The sequence below is a fragment of the Panthera pardus genome, unplaced genomic scaffold, assembly GCF_024362965.1.
Source record: "Panthera pardus isolate Hobbes unplaced genomic scaffold, ASM2436296v1 HiC_scaffold_2, whole genome shotgun sequence".
NCBI classification, from domain to species: Eukaryota; Metazoa; Chordata; class Mammalia; order Carnivora; family Felidae; genus Panthera; species Panthera pardus.
In genome coordinates, this window is record NW_026526765.1 from 11,298,100 (window position 1) to 11,315,862 (window position 17,763).

Genomic DNA, 17,763 nt, shown 5'->3' on the forward strand with positions numbered 1-17,763 from the left:
CTGGTTCTCCCCCTCCCTCATTCATTCTTGCCTGTGGGGAGGAGTGACATATGTGGGTTTTCTGATTTGGAAATAGGACAGAAGTAGATCACGCTAGGTCTCTCTCTCTCTCTCTCTCTCTCTCTCTCTCTCTCTCTCCCCCCATCCTCCTTGCTGTCCTCTATGAGGCTGCTGCCATCCCCACTGGAAGGAGCAGCTCCCACAGGGACGCTTCCCTTCCCCAGCAGGCGGGGAGAGCTGGTTGACTGCAGACAGAAAGCCAGTTGCTGACCACCTTGGTCGGTAACCACAGGTAAATATTTTCATCTTCATCAGTCTGATAGCGTCTGGATCTCTCAACTCCTCCAAGTAAAGGAGGGAACGCGGGCAATTATGTGTCAGTCTCTCATTCCCAAATTGGCTCCCACTACCTTCTCTCTCCCCTTGTCCCACCCCAACCTGCTCAGAATTTGGGTGTCTATGTTAACAACCTCTATCTCCTGATTTTCTAAAAAGGGCACATCTGGCAGGTTAAGCGATCATTCCTAAACCTGGCAGGCACTTGAATTATCTCAGACGCTTCAAATAAATACAGATTCTCAAGCCTACTGCAAAGCCGTGAATCAGCACCACTTTACAAAGGACCCAAAATTTTGTACCTTTCCTGACTCCCAGTTAATGCTGATGCAACCCCCCAGCACCAGTGCCATTCAGGGCTGACCGGACAGACCCAGGCCCCTCCCACTCCCAAAAAAGCAAGGACACTTTCCATGAGTTTATTCCTCTTCAACTGAGCTTATGAGCAGGTGCAGCCCCCCAGGTGACACCCCAAATGCCGGTTCCCATCCAAACTTGAAGGCTGACATTGTTAAATGGCTAGGGCAGTGGTTCCCAAACTTGTATGTCTCAAGAACCCCTTACACTCTTAAAAATTATCAAGGACCCAAAGCCTGTGTGCATGTGGGTTATGTATCTGTGTGCATGTATCTACCTATATTTACTTCATTCAAAATTTAAACTGAGGGGCACCCGGGTGGCTCAGTCTTTTAAGCATCGGACTCTTGATGTCTGCTCAGGTCATGATCTCACAAGTCACGAGATCGAGCCCCACATCGGGCTCCCCGCTGACAGCACAGAGTTTGCTTGGGATCCTCCCTCCCTCTCTCTCTCTTTCTACCCCTCCCCAACATGCTTGCACACTCTCGCTCTCACTCTCTCAAAATAAATAAATAAAACTTTAAAAATATAGATAAAACTAAGACATGTTGAAAACACAAGAAAACATCAGCACACATTCCACCAGCCATCGGAGCAATAACACTGCCCCATGCCAGGAAGCCACTGGGAAACAGCTCCACAATGAGATGGCCTATTAGTATGAACATGGTTCTGATCTCAAGGGCCCCCTGGAACAAGTTGAGCCCCGCCCCCACTCTGGGATCGCTGGTGGTACTTAGAGAACCTCTGTGCAATGGGAATGGACAGGAGCCCCAGGCCTCCTGGGGAACACGGACGGAGGCATGACCAAACTCTGGCTGGTGTCACCTCCTGCTCCGATTGGAAACAAGGAGAGTCCTAGGACATGAAACCTACAAGGCGATCAAGCTGAAGCTGTACACAGGGTTCAGCACCGGAAATGCTCCCTGCCTGCCTCTTGCTCAGTCCCTCGGACAGATGTCGGACCCAAGTGTAGAAGATACCTGTTGTAGCAGGCAGAATACCAGCCCCCAGAGATGTCACCTCTTAACCCCTAGACCTGTGAGTGTGTTAGCATACACAGCAATGGGAAACTCTGTGCAGATGGAATTCAGGTTGCTAATCAGCTGACCTTAACATGGGGAGAGTATCCTGGATCACACAGGTGAGCTGAGTGGAATCACAAGGGCACTGAAAAGCGGACGATGGAGGGGGCACCTGGGGGGCTCAGGTCATGATCTCACAGCTCCTGAGTTCCAGCCCCGCGTCGGGCTCTGGGCTGACAGCTCAGAGCCTGGAGCCTGCTTCAGATTCTGTGTCTCCCTCTCTCTCCGCCCCTCCTCCACTCGCTCATGCTCTCTCTCTCTCTCTCTCTCTGTCTCTCAAAAATAAACATTAAAAAAAAAAAGTGGATGACATAGACGAGAGAGGGGGTTAAAGAAGAGATCTAACTGAAGGAGAATGATCAGAGAGGTGGTGCTGCTCTCTGGAAGGGCCATGAACCAAGGGCCAGTCCGTGGTGGGTTCATGAAGCCTTCTACTCCTTCCAGTATTTTTCGAATGGGCATGTTTTGGGTTTCAGCGGGCCTATTCCCACCACCATTCCATGCTGAGGATGACTAATAATTTAGCACTTCGTCCCCAGCTCTAGAGACACTCCTCGCCTGGATCATGGCGACACCAGAGTGAGTACCACCACCAGGAGACCTGGAGACATCACCACTAGCTGCAAGAGGTGGACACAACTTCAGGGTGACTCCTGGGGTGGGGGGAGGAGGGGGGACAATGCACTCATTACAGAACGAATGTTGGAAGGAGTACGTGTGTCCATTCGAGCAGCCCAGCAGGCCAGAGATGGAAAATCATACATCAGTCAGTGTATCAGCCCCCTGCACTGGGTCACAGTAAATACCTCTGGCCCCAGTCACCTCCCCTCCACTGCCTCTGGGCCACGGGGAGTTATTTCAGAAACGGCCTGGGGGGCGCCTGGGTGGCACAGTCGCTTAAGTGTCTAACTCTGGATTTCGACTCAGGTCCTGGTCTCGCGGGTTCGTGAGTTCGAGCCCCACATCAGTCTCCGCGCTGACAACATAGAGCCTGCTTGGGATTGTTTCTCTCCCCCTCTCTCTACCCCTCCCTGGCTCAATCTCATGCTTTCTCTCAAGATGAATAAACAAACAAACTTAAATATTAAAGGAAGGAAGGAAGGAAGGAAGGAAGGAAGGAAGGAAGGAAGGAAGGAAGGAAGGAAGGGAGGAAGGAAGAGCAAAAGAAAGAAAAGAAAAAGCAAAAGAAAGAAATGGCCTGGCTTCTCTACCCCACCATGGGGCCCGTTGGATCAGAGGAGAACACCTGACCAGCTAGAGAGATTTCCTCCCTGGAATTTGGAGTTAGAGCTGACAGAGAATGTGTCTCCTGGGCAGCTGTAAATGTGGGAGCTCAGAACCACGGGCGGGCCTCTTCTGCCTACGGGCAGGCCGTGGACGCCAACAAAGCCAGTCTTCAGAAAGAGACGAACAAGAGTGAAGCACTCACGTGTGCAGCATCCGGTCAGGTCACCTGCCAGTCCTGACTCGGCACCCCCTGGGGTCCAGCACCATCGCCAGGCACGTGGGGATTCCCTGGCACAACCCTGCCCTGTTCGCTTTTCCTGCTTTGGTTGGCGTGGGTTTCTTGCGACTGAAAGAATCCTGCAAGAATCCTGCAGGAAGCATTTACTGGAAAACATAAAAATCCATGACCAGTCTGTATTCAGCTCTTCAACATGTTCCTGTGAGCAGAATCCGGGGTCAGCACACTAAGAAGGTCGTGGAGCCCCAGGCTTTCGTGCACCACCTCTCAGGCCCCAGCCTCACCTGCTCCTGGGGCCCTGGGCCACTTGGTCTGCCCCAGCTGTTGTGGCTCATCCACCCCTGCGACATCTCTTGTTTGGTGCCCGGGGTACATGCCTCTGGCCTCCAGACCAGCCATGATCACAACCAGAAGAGCGGGGGAATTAAAGCCAATGAAGCAAATGTTACCAGTGGGAAAGGGAGGCACGAGGTGAACGAATTCTCACGTCTTTCCCTCCACTGGACTGCCCTAGGCTCTTGCAGCCTCGTGGCCCACAGTCCCAGCAGACGGCTTCCAGAAGCGGCCAGAGACAAGACACGCCCTCATACTGACCCTCCCTCCTCCCCCACCTCACTCTGCTTTTCCCTCGTTCTTGCTTCCCTAGCACTGCACTTTTTTTTTTTTAATTTACATCTGAGTCACTTAGCATATAGTGCAATAATGATTCCGGGAGTAGAACCCAGTGATTCGTCCCCTACATATAACACCCAGTGCTCACCCCAACAGGTGTCCTCCTTAATGCCCCTTGCCTGTTTAGCCCATCCCCTCACCCAATACCCCTCCGGCAACCCTCAGTTTGTTCTCTATATTTAGTAGTCTCTTATGGTTTGTCCCCCTCCCTATTTTTATATTAATTTTTGCTTCCCTTCCCTGATGTTCATCTGTTTCGTATTTTAAATTCCACATATGAGTGAAGTCATACGGTATTTCTCTTTCCCTGACTAATTTTGCTTAGCATAATTCACTCTAGTTCCATCCATGTTGTTGCAAATGGCAAGATTTTATTCTTTTTGACTGCTGAGTAGTATTCCATTGTATATATAAACCACATGTTCTTTATCCATTCATCTGTCGATGGCTATTTGGGCTATTTCCACACTTTGGCTGTTGTCGATAACACCGCTATAAACATCGGGGTGCGTTCCTAGCACTGCAATCCCAATAAACTGGTAACACAAATCCATGCCTTCAGGCTCTGCTCTTCAGGGAACTCATTGCAAGATGTTCTTATTTGAAATGAGGTCTATGGGAAACTCAGAAGCTGAATATGGTAGAGATAAGAAGACGAAAAAAAAAATTCCTGGCTAGTTTTCTTTTTGGTAACTGAAGATGTAAGAGTGGATACTATAGTAATGAACACATGACATAAAACAATTGCTCCCTCCCAGTGTTACTCTTGTAACAAACCACCAATCTGTTTCTCACACAAGAGACGAAAGTAAGATCCTCTTAGCAAATATACTAAGTTTAATGCAGCGTTATCTACCAAACATGAGACAATTTAATCAGAGGCTTCAGTGGGACTCCTCAAATAAGGACGGCTTTGGCCGGGAGGAAAATGAACACAGTGGTGAACGACAGAAACCTGCCCCATGGAAATCAAATCCCCAAAAGGCCAAGTTCAAGGAAGCCACGTCCTGAACAGCCACTAGGTGGCGGGCTTGAACCATTTCTTGACTTCCTTACCTGAAGAGTCACTCCAGGCTTGGCCCTGCTCTTACTCTGGTTGATGAGAATTTGCTCTTTTGACAAAATGAAATTTACTTGTGAGAACCTGAGAATTTAAGAAATCTCTAAATTTTCAAAGTTGAAAATTGTCTTATTAAATCATAGAGAATGTTTTCCTTGTCCATTTGCCATATGTATTTTACTATGGCTCGTCTTAGCTTCCTACTCTTGAGAGGGAGGTATTTTTTATTCTAGAGTGTTTGATGAGGTCTTTGGTTCCTTTTTACCTTAATTGGGAGGAGTTTGTGTGTTTGCTGGTTAAACAAGGTATTTTGAATTACAGCCTCTCCTGGAATAAGAAGCATTTCTCAAATAGAGCCAGGGCAGAAATGGAGGCTGTGTAATGAGCTGGGTCACTGGACACCCAAGGCAGGTAGAAAAGCCAGGGAGTGGAGGGTGTGTTTGTGCTGCATGCAGGGTGCAGGATGGGAGGAGAAGCAGGGGGATATGTGGTGACCATATATATACAATAAATGAACTCATTTCTTTATAATTTTGTTAGGAATACTTATTAACAATCCTTCATAGCTTCACAATAAGAAATTCATAAAAATAATTTGCTATAGAGCTGTACAATGGAATTGAACACAGCCGTTAAAAATCGTGTTGGTGCACTTGGCTAGCTCAGTCGGTTAGGCAGGCGACTTCCAATCTTGGGGTAGTGAATTCGAGCCCCACACTGGGTGTAGAGATTACTTTTAAAAAACAGTCATGTTAGGGGCACCTGGATGGCTCAGTCGGTGAAGCATCTGACTCTTGGTTTCAGCTCATGACCTCATGGTACATGGGTTTGAGCCCCACATCAGGCTCTATACTGACAGTGCGGAGCCTGCTTGGGATTCTCTCCCTCTCCCTTTCTCCTTTGCCCCTCCTCAACTCGTGCTGTCTCTCTCTCAAAATAAATAAATAAACTTAAAAAAAGAAAAAGAATCTTAAAAAACAATCATGTTAAGGAAGCATTTTAATGAAACTGAAACATGTTTATGACATGCTATAAAGTGGGAAACAAAATCAGGCTCCAAGAGTACGAATGAATGTTAAGAAAAAAATTTTCAAAATAAAAATAAATTTCAGGGCACCTGGGTGGCTCAGTGGGTAGAGCGTGTGACTTCTGATCTTGGGATTGTGAGTTCAAGCCCCACAGTGGGTGTAGAGATTACAAACATAAAATCTTTTTAAGAAAAATAAATAAATTTTAAAAGTAACACAAATAGGGGTGCCTGGTTGGCTCAGTCAGTTGAGCATCTGACTCTTGATTTTGGCTCAGGTCATGATCTCACAGTTTGTGGGTTCAAGCCCTGTGCTGGGCTCTGTGCTGACAGTGCAGAGACTGCGTGGATTCTCTCTGTCTCTCTCTCAAATATAAATAAACATTTAAAAAATAAATTAATTAAATAAATAAAAATAAATTACCTGTACATACATATGGGGAAAGGACTATTCATAGTGATTATTTCTGAGACTGAAAGATAGGCCTACATATTATTTTTTTATGTTCTTTTTATCCATATTTCCTAGGTTTACTTCTGTCTTGTTTTTATTTTTTTATTTTAATTATTAGCATTACACTTTACTGGGCCCTGTTCTAAGCACTTTATAAATACCAACTCGATCCTCACCACATGACTATGAAGTCGCTATTGTTACTATCCCCATTTTTTATACATTAACACATTGAAGCACAGAGAGGTCAAGTTACCTACTCGAGGTCACACAGCTAATGAACAGTTTGGCCAGGATTCAGACCCAGGAGATCTGGATCCAGAGTCTATGTTCTTAACTAATAAAACAAGAGAAAAATAAATTAAAATAATAATGAAAAAGAAAGGAAGCAAAAGAAGAATGAAGACAGAAGGGAGGTAGGGAGGTAAGGCAGAGGGAAAGAAACCGTGCCACGGGGAAAAATACGCATGGGCTTTAACGAACTTTAAAAGATCATTTAATGCCTCTAAAATTCTATTATTAAAGGGAATCTGGCTTTTTAAAAAGGAAAAGGAAAAAATTAAACTGAAAAACAGGTAACAAACATTGAAGTGGTTAATCCTAAGTAAATTAACTGGAAGAATCCAGAAACATGCAAGTGAAATGTCTTAAATAATAAGAGGCTCTGATTTTTCCTTTTCCTTTTCCTTTTTCGTCCCCCATTACTTCACACTAGCTCCCCGCCCCTCTCAGAGCACAACAGTGTCGAGGGGCTGAATCTCCATCACTACCCTACAAGTCTGGACTGTGCCCCTACCGCATGCCTCAACCCGACTAGCATGGAAGTCACAATTTTTTCTTAACTAAGTAAAAGAAAACCAAAATGTGTTAAGAAAAAAAAAAAAGAAAGAAAAAGAAAAGAAAAAAAGAAAAAGGAAAAGGTGTTATGCCCGGCTGAACGCATAGGAAACCATAAATATTAGCTGGTACTCTTTTAAGTCTGTCTCCTTCAAGACCAAGGGCTGAAAGTTAACCAATGAAGTCTATGTGTGCACAGACCAGCAGGCTCCGCCAGACAGCCGGAAGGGCTGGGCCACCCAGCACTGTCAGAGGAGGGGACAGGGGCCTGAATCATTCCCATTGGCCCCGTGGAGCTCCGCAGGGAGATCAGAGCCCAGGGGACAGGGTGGAGGGCTGGGGGAGAGCCAGGGGAGGAAGGGGGGAGGAGGGACAGAAAGAAGCCTGGAGCAAAGGAGGAGGGAGAAGAGAGAAGTCAGCAGGGTGGGATGCGGAGGCTCTTCACAATTCCAGTGCTGGGGTTTCTGATTTGAGGCAGAAGACGCAAACACAGGTCGAAACTCATGAAGTCTGAAAACAGGAGGAGAACCATCTCTTTACTTCCTCGGTCCCTCAGCACGGACTTTGGGCAAAAATCCCCCTCTGCAAAAGTGGTGAATGCATCTTTGTCTCAGAATCATGGCCACGATTAAATTTTGTAAAGACGTTTGAGTGTCACCTGAAACAAACATGAAGTAAGATCCTTATTTCGCTGTGATACCCTCCGGGACACAAAGCAGGAATCAACTGACTTTCTGAAGAGGTAATCTTAACACAAACAAAGCAAGTGCTGTTTAGGAGATGAAGACCCAAGCCCAAAGCGTGCCAAGGTGGTGTCATAAACTCACAAAAAGTGAGTCCATGTGGCCCTTTCAGCTCATCTGCTAACCTACCTTCCGGGAAACGGGTATTTTTTTTAAATAGTCGAGGACTGAGCTGGGTTTTTTTTAAAGGATTAAATTGCTTTAAAATATATCGTTTGTGTCGCTGCAAACGCCAAGTCTTGTTACAAGGAACTCTCCGGAGAATGAGGGGTTTGTCTGGTCCACGTCCACAAAGACTGGATGGGCAGCGGCTGCTGCTTGAGCAGCTTTGATACTTGGAATTCCTCCAAACCCAGTGGTCGGCCAAAGACGATCGATTATCTTCATCCTCTCCCCGACAGGTATACTGATCCCACTGTGCACCTCAGACCCTCACCGTAACATCCACCGTATTCCCAGACTACCCAGACCGCGCATAGCACCTTTAAGAAACCCAGATAAGGACAGAGATAAAGAATGAAGGAAAGACCGTAATATGTCTTTTCAGAATTTCTGTATCACTGTCTTTAAAAGATCATTTGCACCTAATCTTTGCTCTTTAGCCTTTGACAAAAACGCATAAAAATCTTTTCTTTTAACGTTTATCTTTGAGAGAGAGAGAGAGAGAGAGGCAAAGTGCCAGTGGGGGAGGGGCAGAGAGAGAGGGAGACACAGAATCGGAAGCAGGCTCCGGGCTCCGAGATGTCAGCACAGAGCCTGACGCGGGGCTCGAACCCACGAACCAGGAGATCATGACCTGAGCCGAAGTCGGACGCTTAACCCACTGAGCCACCCAGGTGCCCCAAAAACACATAAAAACCAACCTAATTTCTCTGCACTTACCAATTTACTAGTTATGTGCTGGGCCTTGTTTATTTCACATTGGTGCCATGGCCTAAAAACGCTGACTTTAAAAGTCTGTGTTTAAGAAATTCCACCGCAAGAATTTATATTTATGTCCAGGGGATTCCCCTTGTGATGGATCTGTACCTGCGTAACATACTTAATGAAGAAGTGCCAGGCTATTGGTATTCATTCTCATCTAATGTGATTTCCCAATACTAAGAGATCAAGAAGGTAAGAGTACATTATTAGCCATTCTTAAATCTTATAATAAGATTTAAAGTACTAGTTCACTGGGCATATATTCGCATAGTCACCGAGACAATTACAACTTCCGAGGTAAAACGTATTCAGTCAGACTCCTCTACTGAACAAACCACCCAAAAGACACAGCTAGGCAGTGACCCATTTGCTTCTTCAGATGCCTTATTTATCCCAGAAACACTGAAGCTCTTTTTTGAGAAGTGAAAATCTATTTTTGTTATTCATTAACACCCTAGAAGTATGTATAACCCAATGAAAGGGCAATGGGAAGTCACAAACATGGGGTATGATTAACATCCTCAATGAATAGGCAATGTGCACCCACCTGCTTCCTTGTTGGTGCCTGTCTGCACATGCTTAGCTTTAAAACAGAGAATCTAAAATTCTAACAGAGATCAGATTAGGTCCCTAAGTCATTATGAAGTTAACGAAGCCAATGTAATCATGATGTCGATGCTACAAGACGTTCGAAAAGAAGTTAAATATACTATACATTACTCCCTGTAAATGTTCTCATTAAGCAGGTAGAACATATTTTGGTTTGTTTTCTTTTTAATCGTTTTTAATTTATTTATTTTTGAGAGAGACACAGAGCGCGAGCAGAGGAGGGCCAGGAGAGAAAGGGAGACACAGAATCCAAAGCAGGCTCCAGGCTCTGAGCTGTCAGCACAGAGCCTGACGCAGGGCTCAAACCCTCGAACCATGAGATCGTAACCTGAGTCGAAGTCGATGCTTAACGGACTAGGCCACCCAGGCACCCCTTAGTTTGTTTGGGTTTTTTTAATGTTTATTTATTTATTTGGGGGGAGACAGAGAGTCAGGGAGGGGCAGGCAGAGAGAGGGAAAGAGAAAATCCCAAGCAAGATCCATGCTGTCAGCCCCAGAGCCTGACACAGGGCTCGAATCCACGAACCGCCAGATCATGACCTGAGCCAAAATCAAGAGTCGGACACTCAACCAACTGAGCCACCCAGGCGCCCCATGGGAGAACAGAGAGACAGACAGACAGAATATGAGCAGGGGAGGGGCAGAGAGAGAGGGAGACATAGAATCCGAAACAGGCTCCAGGCTCTGAGCTGTCAGCACAGAGCCCGACGCGGGGCTCGAACTTGTAAACTGTGAGATCGTGACCTGAGCTGAAGTCGAACGTTAACCGCTTAACCAACTGCACCACCCAGGCACCCTTAAGAACATATTTTAAAGGTAATGAATAAACTGATGGGGAGGGGTTTCTCATTGTTAACTTTCTGGGTCTACACAAGCCTAGGAAAAGAGAACTAAATACCCAAGCATTCTGAAATTAATTTTCTCAGCAAAAGTCAAATATTTTGACTCTCAGAAAGTCAAATATTTCACCCACTCTATTGTTACTGAAACGGTAACAAAATGCAGATTTCACAGAATTTGGTCCCAGGAAAAGACTCTTTGGTTAAACATTTTTAAGCATTTATACTCCGCATCAGAATAGAGATAGATATAGGTATTTCCTCTCATAGCATAAGAGCATAAATAAAATGAATCCTCAAAAACAGTTTAAAAAGCCCGAGTATGGCTATAGAAAGATTTACTTCATGGTAAATCTGGTTCTGGAATCAGCATCAGTAATTCATAGTCACATCCCCACACAGTGAGAGAGCCAGCAGTTAGCTGTGATGCGCTAGCCTCTTGCGATCAAGATGAACCTGGCCAGAGCACCCATTCTGTGCGCTCCCCAAGACTTCAACCGGCGCCCAGGGGACTGAAGGGCTCAGGATCACCTCCAGCTCTGAGCTTCTTCCTCCAAGGTTCAGAGGAAGATGTGCAGGGATGGAGACAAAAGTGTAACATGGCCCATGGCTCAAACTCCAGAAAGCACACAGTGGCTCATGCATATGGCAGACCCCCCCCCCCCCCCTCCCCAGCCCACCGAGGTCAGAGCTGGGAAGACAATTTCCAAATGAACAGCCAGCATTCCCTGGCCCGGCGTGGGGGTTCCTTCCATGACTTCCATTGCACCTAACCTCCATCCATGTGCACCCCAGCCTTCCCTCCGGGGCCTTCATACCTCCTCCACCCCTCACCTCCCACCATTGCCAGACAATGAACTTGCCACAAGCCATTTTCCTGGGCTGTCCTGGCTTTACCCTTAGGTCTCATTTCCTTTCTCTGGTGACTTAACTGCATTCATTTGTTTTTCCCAAACAAAGACAATTTCCTCCCTGAAAAGGAATTCTACCACTGAGATCATTAATTATTTATATTGACCTTCCTGGAAAATCACCATCCTCAATTCTCTTAATAGCCGAGAAAGTTTGATACGTTACAGAAACACAGACCTTTAAAATCATGACTACAAGAAAACTTCGGCAAAACAGTCCATCGCACCACGAAAAACAAAGACAAAAGAGTGGGAACCCTGCTGTAAAATGACCCCCGCTACGTGGCAGATACGAAAAGATACCCAACCCCAGACACAACAACCACCTACAATCAAAGCCTGACCGGACACGGAAAACAAGGTTATCCTACCCTTTGGCATTATTACTAAAGGAGCCACCCGGAGCTGACCGTCTTCTCCACTTCCAAGCATGGATGGAAAAGGAATCCGGTTCGAGAAGAACGACCTCCATCTGAGAGCTCCTCACCAGGCTCAGCCTCTTTGCTCCAAGTCGGCTGCTCACCTCAGTTGTCCGTCTGCTGCCATCACCACATTGCCTGGAACATCTCTTCTCTCCGCGAGGCCAGCTGTTTGCTTCCTCGGGCGCACCTAACAGCTGTGCAGGTGCGTGGGCCACGGTCCATGTTCAGCAGCATCCATCCATCACACAAGGGGCACTGAACCCGGATGGATGCAGGTGGGCTGACCACGTTCCAGAAGCTCCCCACCGAAAGACGGTCATTAGACAGGACTCCGAGGGGCCGACGGAGGGCAGTTTGAGGTCTTGCCCCACACTGATGCCCCTGTGCTGTGCGGCCATGACGATCACACACGTTCTGTGCGGAGTGGGTTTGCATTTTGACGTGTCGGGGATTTTCGGCGGTGTGTGGCGTGCCTGTCTTCCCGCTGGGATGGTGATCTCGTAGCCTTGATTTTCTCAGCTGTGGAGATGAAGATCGTGACGGCACCTACCTCACCACGCTGTAACTGGGATTCACTGAGACAATTCGTGCCAACTGTTTGGCATGGTGGATGTTTGCTCAGGCTACTGTAACAAAATACCGCCAACTAGGTGGCTTAGCAGAAATTGATTCTCTCACAGTTACAGAGTCTGAAAGTCCAAGATCAAGGAGTCAGCAGGCTGGGTATCTTCTGAGGTTTCCCCCTTAGTGTGCAGACGGCCACCTCGTCACCATGGCCTCCTGAGGTCTTTCTGTGTCTGTGGCTTAATGCGTTCTTCTTCTAAGGGTACCGACCCTACTAGATTAGGGCCTATTTGTCCTCATTTGACCTTAATTACCTTTTTTAAAGCTCTACCTCCAAATACAGTCACATTCAGGGGACCTGGGGGTAGGACCCTAACATATGAATTCTAGAAGACAAATCAGTTCAACCCCTGGTAAGCACGTCTGCTGTGATACTTATCAAAACCCATCATGTGGTTATATTGGTATCTTTTTACTAAATTGTAAGCACCGTGAACTTACAGAAGGGAGTGTTCTTTTTCCTTCTGTCTCAGTGATGATCATCAGGGCCCTATCTAGTCCCCCCACCCCACCCCCGGGGGGCCATTTGCTCTGGCTGGAGAGCTCTATCCTCCTGACCTCTCCCACCTCTCACTGGCCCCCTTCTATGCCCTGTCACACTGTCTTCCCCACCAGGCTGTCAGCTTCACACACAGACGAAGACTCTGGTCTATTTTTTCCCCAACATCTCCCCAGTCCCCAGCACAGTTCATGACACTCAGTCAACCCTCTTAGGGGGAACACTGCCAGAGTTAGTGATGACTGCTTCCTCTGAGCTAGGCTTTCCTGTGTTTCTTTGTAATGAACAATAACGTGGACATTTCAGGACACCAGGGTATCGCACACTTCTATTCTTTACGCCAAATTGGCTACACAAGGTTCAGAAGTTGCCCGCACAGCATTCAGCCCTCCGTGAGTAAGATTTTTTTGCTTTCCGCAATGTCCAAGCATTCTAAGGAAGCCTGCAACCATTTCCATGCGGGTGACATGGACGGCTTTGCCCACATCCCACAGCCAAGCCCTACCTGGAAGCTACTTCCCAAAAGAAAGACATTCTGACTCTCCACATGACCTCCTCGGAGGCCCAAATGTTGGCCCATGGGAATCCAATCATCATTCTTTTACCCCATCCAGGGTAGATACAAGGGCAGGTTTCTTCTAAACGACTTATTAGAATAGCATAGCCTTTGGACAGAGTCCTTATAGGAATCTGACAAGTATCACATGTCCTCTGTCCCTTCTCAGTAGGTTATTATCCATTTATCCATCTCCTGCCAGACAGATGCACTGAGCTCACTGGAAGTTACTTGAAAGCAGCAGGCAACAGTCACAATTTGTTCGTCTCACTTGGTCCCCCCAAGAAAAGGGGGAAAATATCATTACGTGTGTAGTGAGTGTTAGGGAAGCTTCAGAGTCACAAAGGAAAATTTGAGAAAAGGGCCTGCCAGAAAACACTCCATGCAAATGGTAGAAGAAAAGAAGGAACAGGTGGGGAGGGAGGGAAGGAAGGACGGGAAGGAAGAAAGGAGATGCGGAAAAAGAGATAAAGGAAGAAAGGAAGAGACGGAAACATGGGAGAGGGGAGGAAGAAAGCAAAAGTCATGGTCCCCGGCGCACTTCCCACACTGTTTGAAACATAGCAGGTGCGCTCGTTGAGTAGAACTGAACTGCTCCATCATCTTCTGACATCACCTTCGCTACCGGCCTCACTCAAACATCTCTTCTAGGGAGGAGTAAATTCCAAAAAAGGGAGCTTTCATTCAGCAGATTCCCTGACGCCAAACCACACGTGGGAGCCGGCAGTGGGGTGAGCCTGTCCCTGGGGGGAGAGGACAAACTCCACTCACGATGTGCAACGCTAGTCTCCTGGCAGGAGAAGAACTCAACAGTCAGGGAAAGCAGCATATCCTAGGTCGGCCATTCACTCTTAAGTTGAAGCTACTGGTGTTTATTCATAAAGAAATGAGTGAGCAGTTGTTGGAGCCTTTTTTTTTTTTTTTTTTTTTTTTTTTTTGGTCTGTGGGTTAAAAGTAAGGCTACAAAAAGTAAAGCCAAATGCAAACAGCACAGAGGTATATAAATAAACAGCCACGGGAGCTCAGTGCCAGGAAAGAGATTAGCATGACTAAAGGAGAAAATGTAACAGGTAAACTTCCTCCTAGCATTCCTTATGCAGCGGGAACCAATTCCTCGAAATAGCCACACTCCCAGCAGCCTTTTTCTAATGCTGGCACCAGCCTCAGACATGCTCTTTCCTGGACCTGGGAGAAAAGCAGGGGGACCCCTGGCTTCCCCCAGGAATCGAAGGTTCTTTCCAGGCACATTTCACAGATGTAACCATGTGTATGCCTTAACTTTGTGTCTGTGTCTATTTCTCTCCACATTTTCTAAATAATGTAACCAAAGAAACCATATTTGCAGCTTCCGTGATAAATTTTTATAGCTGCTAAAACCCTTCCCACATCAGCCTGGGCTTAGGGCAATCACCTGCCTTGATGAGGTCACCAAAAGTGTTTAGGAAACAGAGCTGCACATTTCTCTCATTCTTGCTGCGCTTCACGTTGATCTGGGCATGCTCATTTACCACCTTCCAGTTCCAATTTACATAAAATCCAGGCTGCTCTCTTAGCTGAGGGAGAGCTCACAAGTTGCAAAACAGTGTTTGCAGGGTGACCAGTGTGCACAGAAAACAGAAACATTTATCAAAGGAGGGGTCGCCTGGCGGGCTCCGTGGGTGGAGCCTGTGACTCTTCACCTCAGGGTTGTGAGTTCCAGCCTCACATTGGGTCTAGTGATTACTTAAAAATAAAATCTTGGGGCGCTTGGGTGGCTCAGTCGGTGAAGCATCCAACTTCAGCTCAGGTCTGATCTCACTGTTTGTGAGTTCAAGCCCCGCATCGGGTTCTGTGCCGACAGCTCAGAGCCTGGAGCCTGCGTCAGATTCTGTGTCTCCCTCTCTCTGTGGCCATCCCCACTCACAATCTCTCTCTCTCTCTCAAAAATAAATAAACATTAAAAAAATTATTTAACAAAATCTTTAAAAAAAAAAAGAAATATTTACAAAGGAATGCTAAGTTTGCTCTAGAGGAAGAAAGTCATGTAAACATTTAAGGGGCATTCTTCCCTATAATTTTTCTAACTACAAAATCCCTATAAATATAAATATTTATCATTTATAATTGACCTCATATATCTATATTCTATTTAAATGTGATTTTATATATTTAAATACATAATTTATATTAAAATGTATAAATATTTATATATCTATCATATGTATGTTCATTATAGAAAAAGTTTAAAGAAAATTAAATTCCTCTTTAACGCCACCAGCCAGAGATAATCAATATCAACATTTTGGTGGATGTCCTTTTATTCTGTCTTCTATACATATTTACAAACCTTTTTTATTTTTTTATTTAAAAAAAATTTTTTTTAATGTTTATTTTTGAGACAGAGGCAGAGCGTGAACAGGGGAGAGGGCAGGGAGAGGAAGACACAGAATCCGAAGCAGTCTCCAGGCTCTGAGCTGTCAGCACAGAGCCCGATGCAGGGCTCGAACCCATGAACCATGAGATCATGACCTGAGCCGAAGTCGGACGCCCAATGGACTGAGCCACCCTTTTTTATTTTTATGAAATTGGAACAATACTGCTTTAGTGACCTAATTTTTTCAATATTAAAGCAAGCATAATAAAGCATAAGAACATGGTATAAGGTTGATAGCCATGTTTTATATCCTGAGAGGATAAAATGTATGTAAGATTATATAATATATGGATTTTTGTTAATTAAGATGCAAAAAAGTCATTGGTTCACTGGTATTACACATAGCAATGCCCTCCGTCATTTCAGGGTCTCTATTTTCTCTGACAGAAAATGGGGGGAAGTCACTAAAAAGACAGAAAAGAACTAATGAGAATTTGTCTTAATGAAACACAAAATAGATATATGTTGGAAATTCCAAGTATTTATAACATATTTATCATAGGAAAATAAGAACATTAATATGAATACCATAAAAGATGCTCACAAGAATAAAACGGCTAATTTTGAGTAAGGTAAATATCTACAGAGAGGAGGAAAACGCTGAAGTGAACTCTCATAAACTACATACACTGCTCTTAATTAAATAAGTGTACATCTACATTTATTAAATCATGATGCAGATTTTATTGACTAGGGTGCATAGTTCATGATTCGCGTAATAGATTCCTCTGGTTGTGGAACTATAGAGAGTGTAAGCGAAAAATACATGTTAAGTACCATCTCCCTCGAAGATAAATGCAAAAGCAAGTACTGGGGTTTTTTCACCCCACAATATTCATTTGAGAGAGAGAAAGAGCACAAAGCCATTGGAAATGAAAGCTGATTTCAATGCACGTAGGTCTCCCGCCCTTTCTCATCTGCTGTGCACCGAGGCAAATAACTGCAAAAGACGTAAGGAAACCACCTAATGGGGCTTTGTGCGCACCATCCCTCTCCCTCGGCCGCCCGCTCTCTCCAAGGGAACTAAACATTCGCTCTCGTCCAAACCCCAGGGCCAATGAGAGCTAGTAACAGCCAGCAAACTTGGCACCGAAGCGGCCTCCGCCACACCTGGATATCCCTGATGCTCGCCATGGGACAATGGGTCGCTTGGGGCCGCGCCACCGACCACCACCAAGTGGCCTTTCCGCAAGAGGGAGGGAGGAGGGGTTGAAGATACAGGAATGAGGTAGGAGCCTATGGCTTTTGCATGCTAGGGATGCCCTGGTGGGCACGACTGACCACCACCCCTGAGAAAAGCTGCCAAACTCATAACCCAGCAACTCTAGCCCCACAAACTCCTGGAAGCGCTTTCACGCCCCAGCCCCGGGGGTGAAGCCCGCGGGCGCCGCCAGCGCGCGCACCCCGCGGAGGGAGCGCCGGGCTCTGCCGGCGAGGCGCCGCGCATGCGCCGCGAGGGCGGGCCGGCGTGGGAGCCGCGCGGGGCCCGCGCAGGGCGAGCGCGCAGCCTACCGGTTTGTCCATGGCGCTGCGCTCCGGCGCTCCTCGGGGACAGGCGGCTGGCGGAGGCCGGCGGCCGGCGCTGGGCTCCGCCGTTCTGCCGTCGTCTTCCCCCCGGCCGCGTTGCTTCCCGGCGTCCGCTCCGGCCGCGGGTCGCCCGGCTGGCGCGGCTGTTTGCGGCTCACGCCGTTGCCGTGGCGACGAGCGCTGCCCCGCCCGGACCGGCAGCTTCCTCCCGCGCCCCGCGCTCGGGCGCCTCCTCGGGGCCCACGGACTGCGCAGCCCCCGGGGAGCCGGCGCCCGGAGAGCGGAGGTGGCCCAGAGCTCCCGGCCACCGAGCCCCGACTGTCGCCTCGCGACTGTGTGCCGTCTCGTTAGGGCTCGGCCGAGTGTTACTTCTGGCATCAGCCATATCCACTGATTTGGA

At 47.0% G+C, this 17,763-nt stretch overlaps 1 protein-coding gene across 1 annotated transcript in view; it reads right to left on the reverse strand.

Annotated features, from left to right (window-relative positions):
* The window catches only part of DNAH5 (dynein axonemal heavy chain 5), a 283,307-nt gene extending 265,819 nt beyond the window's left edge, over window positions 1-17,488 (reverse strand). The window contains exon 1 of the mRNA XM_053906889.1: window positions 17,349-17,488. Coding sequence (XP_053762864.1) covers window positions 17,349-17,360 — 12 coding nt within the window. The 5' untranslated portion in view covers window positions 17,361-17,488. The remainder of the gene's footprint in view (window positions 1-17,348) is intronic.
* Between the last annotated feature and the right edge of the window lie 275 nt (window positions 17,489-17,763).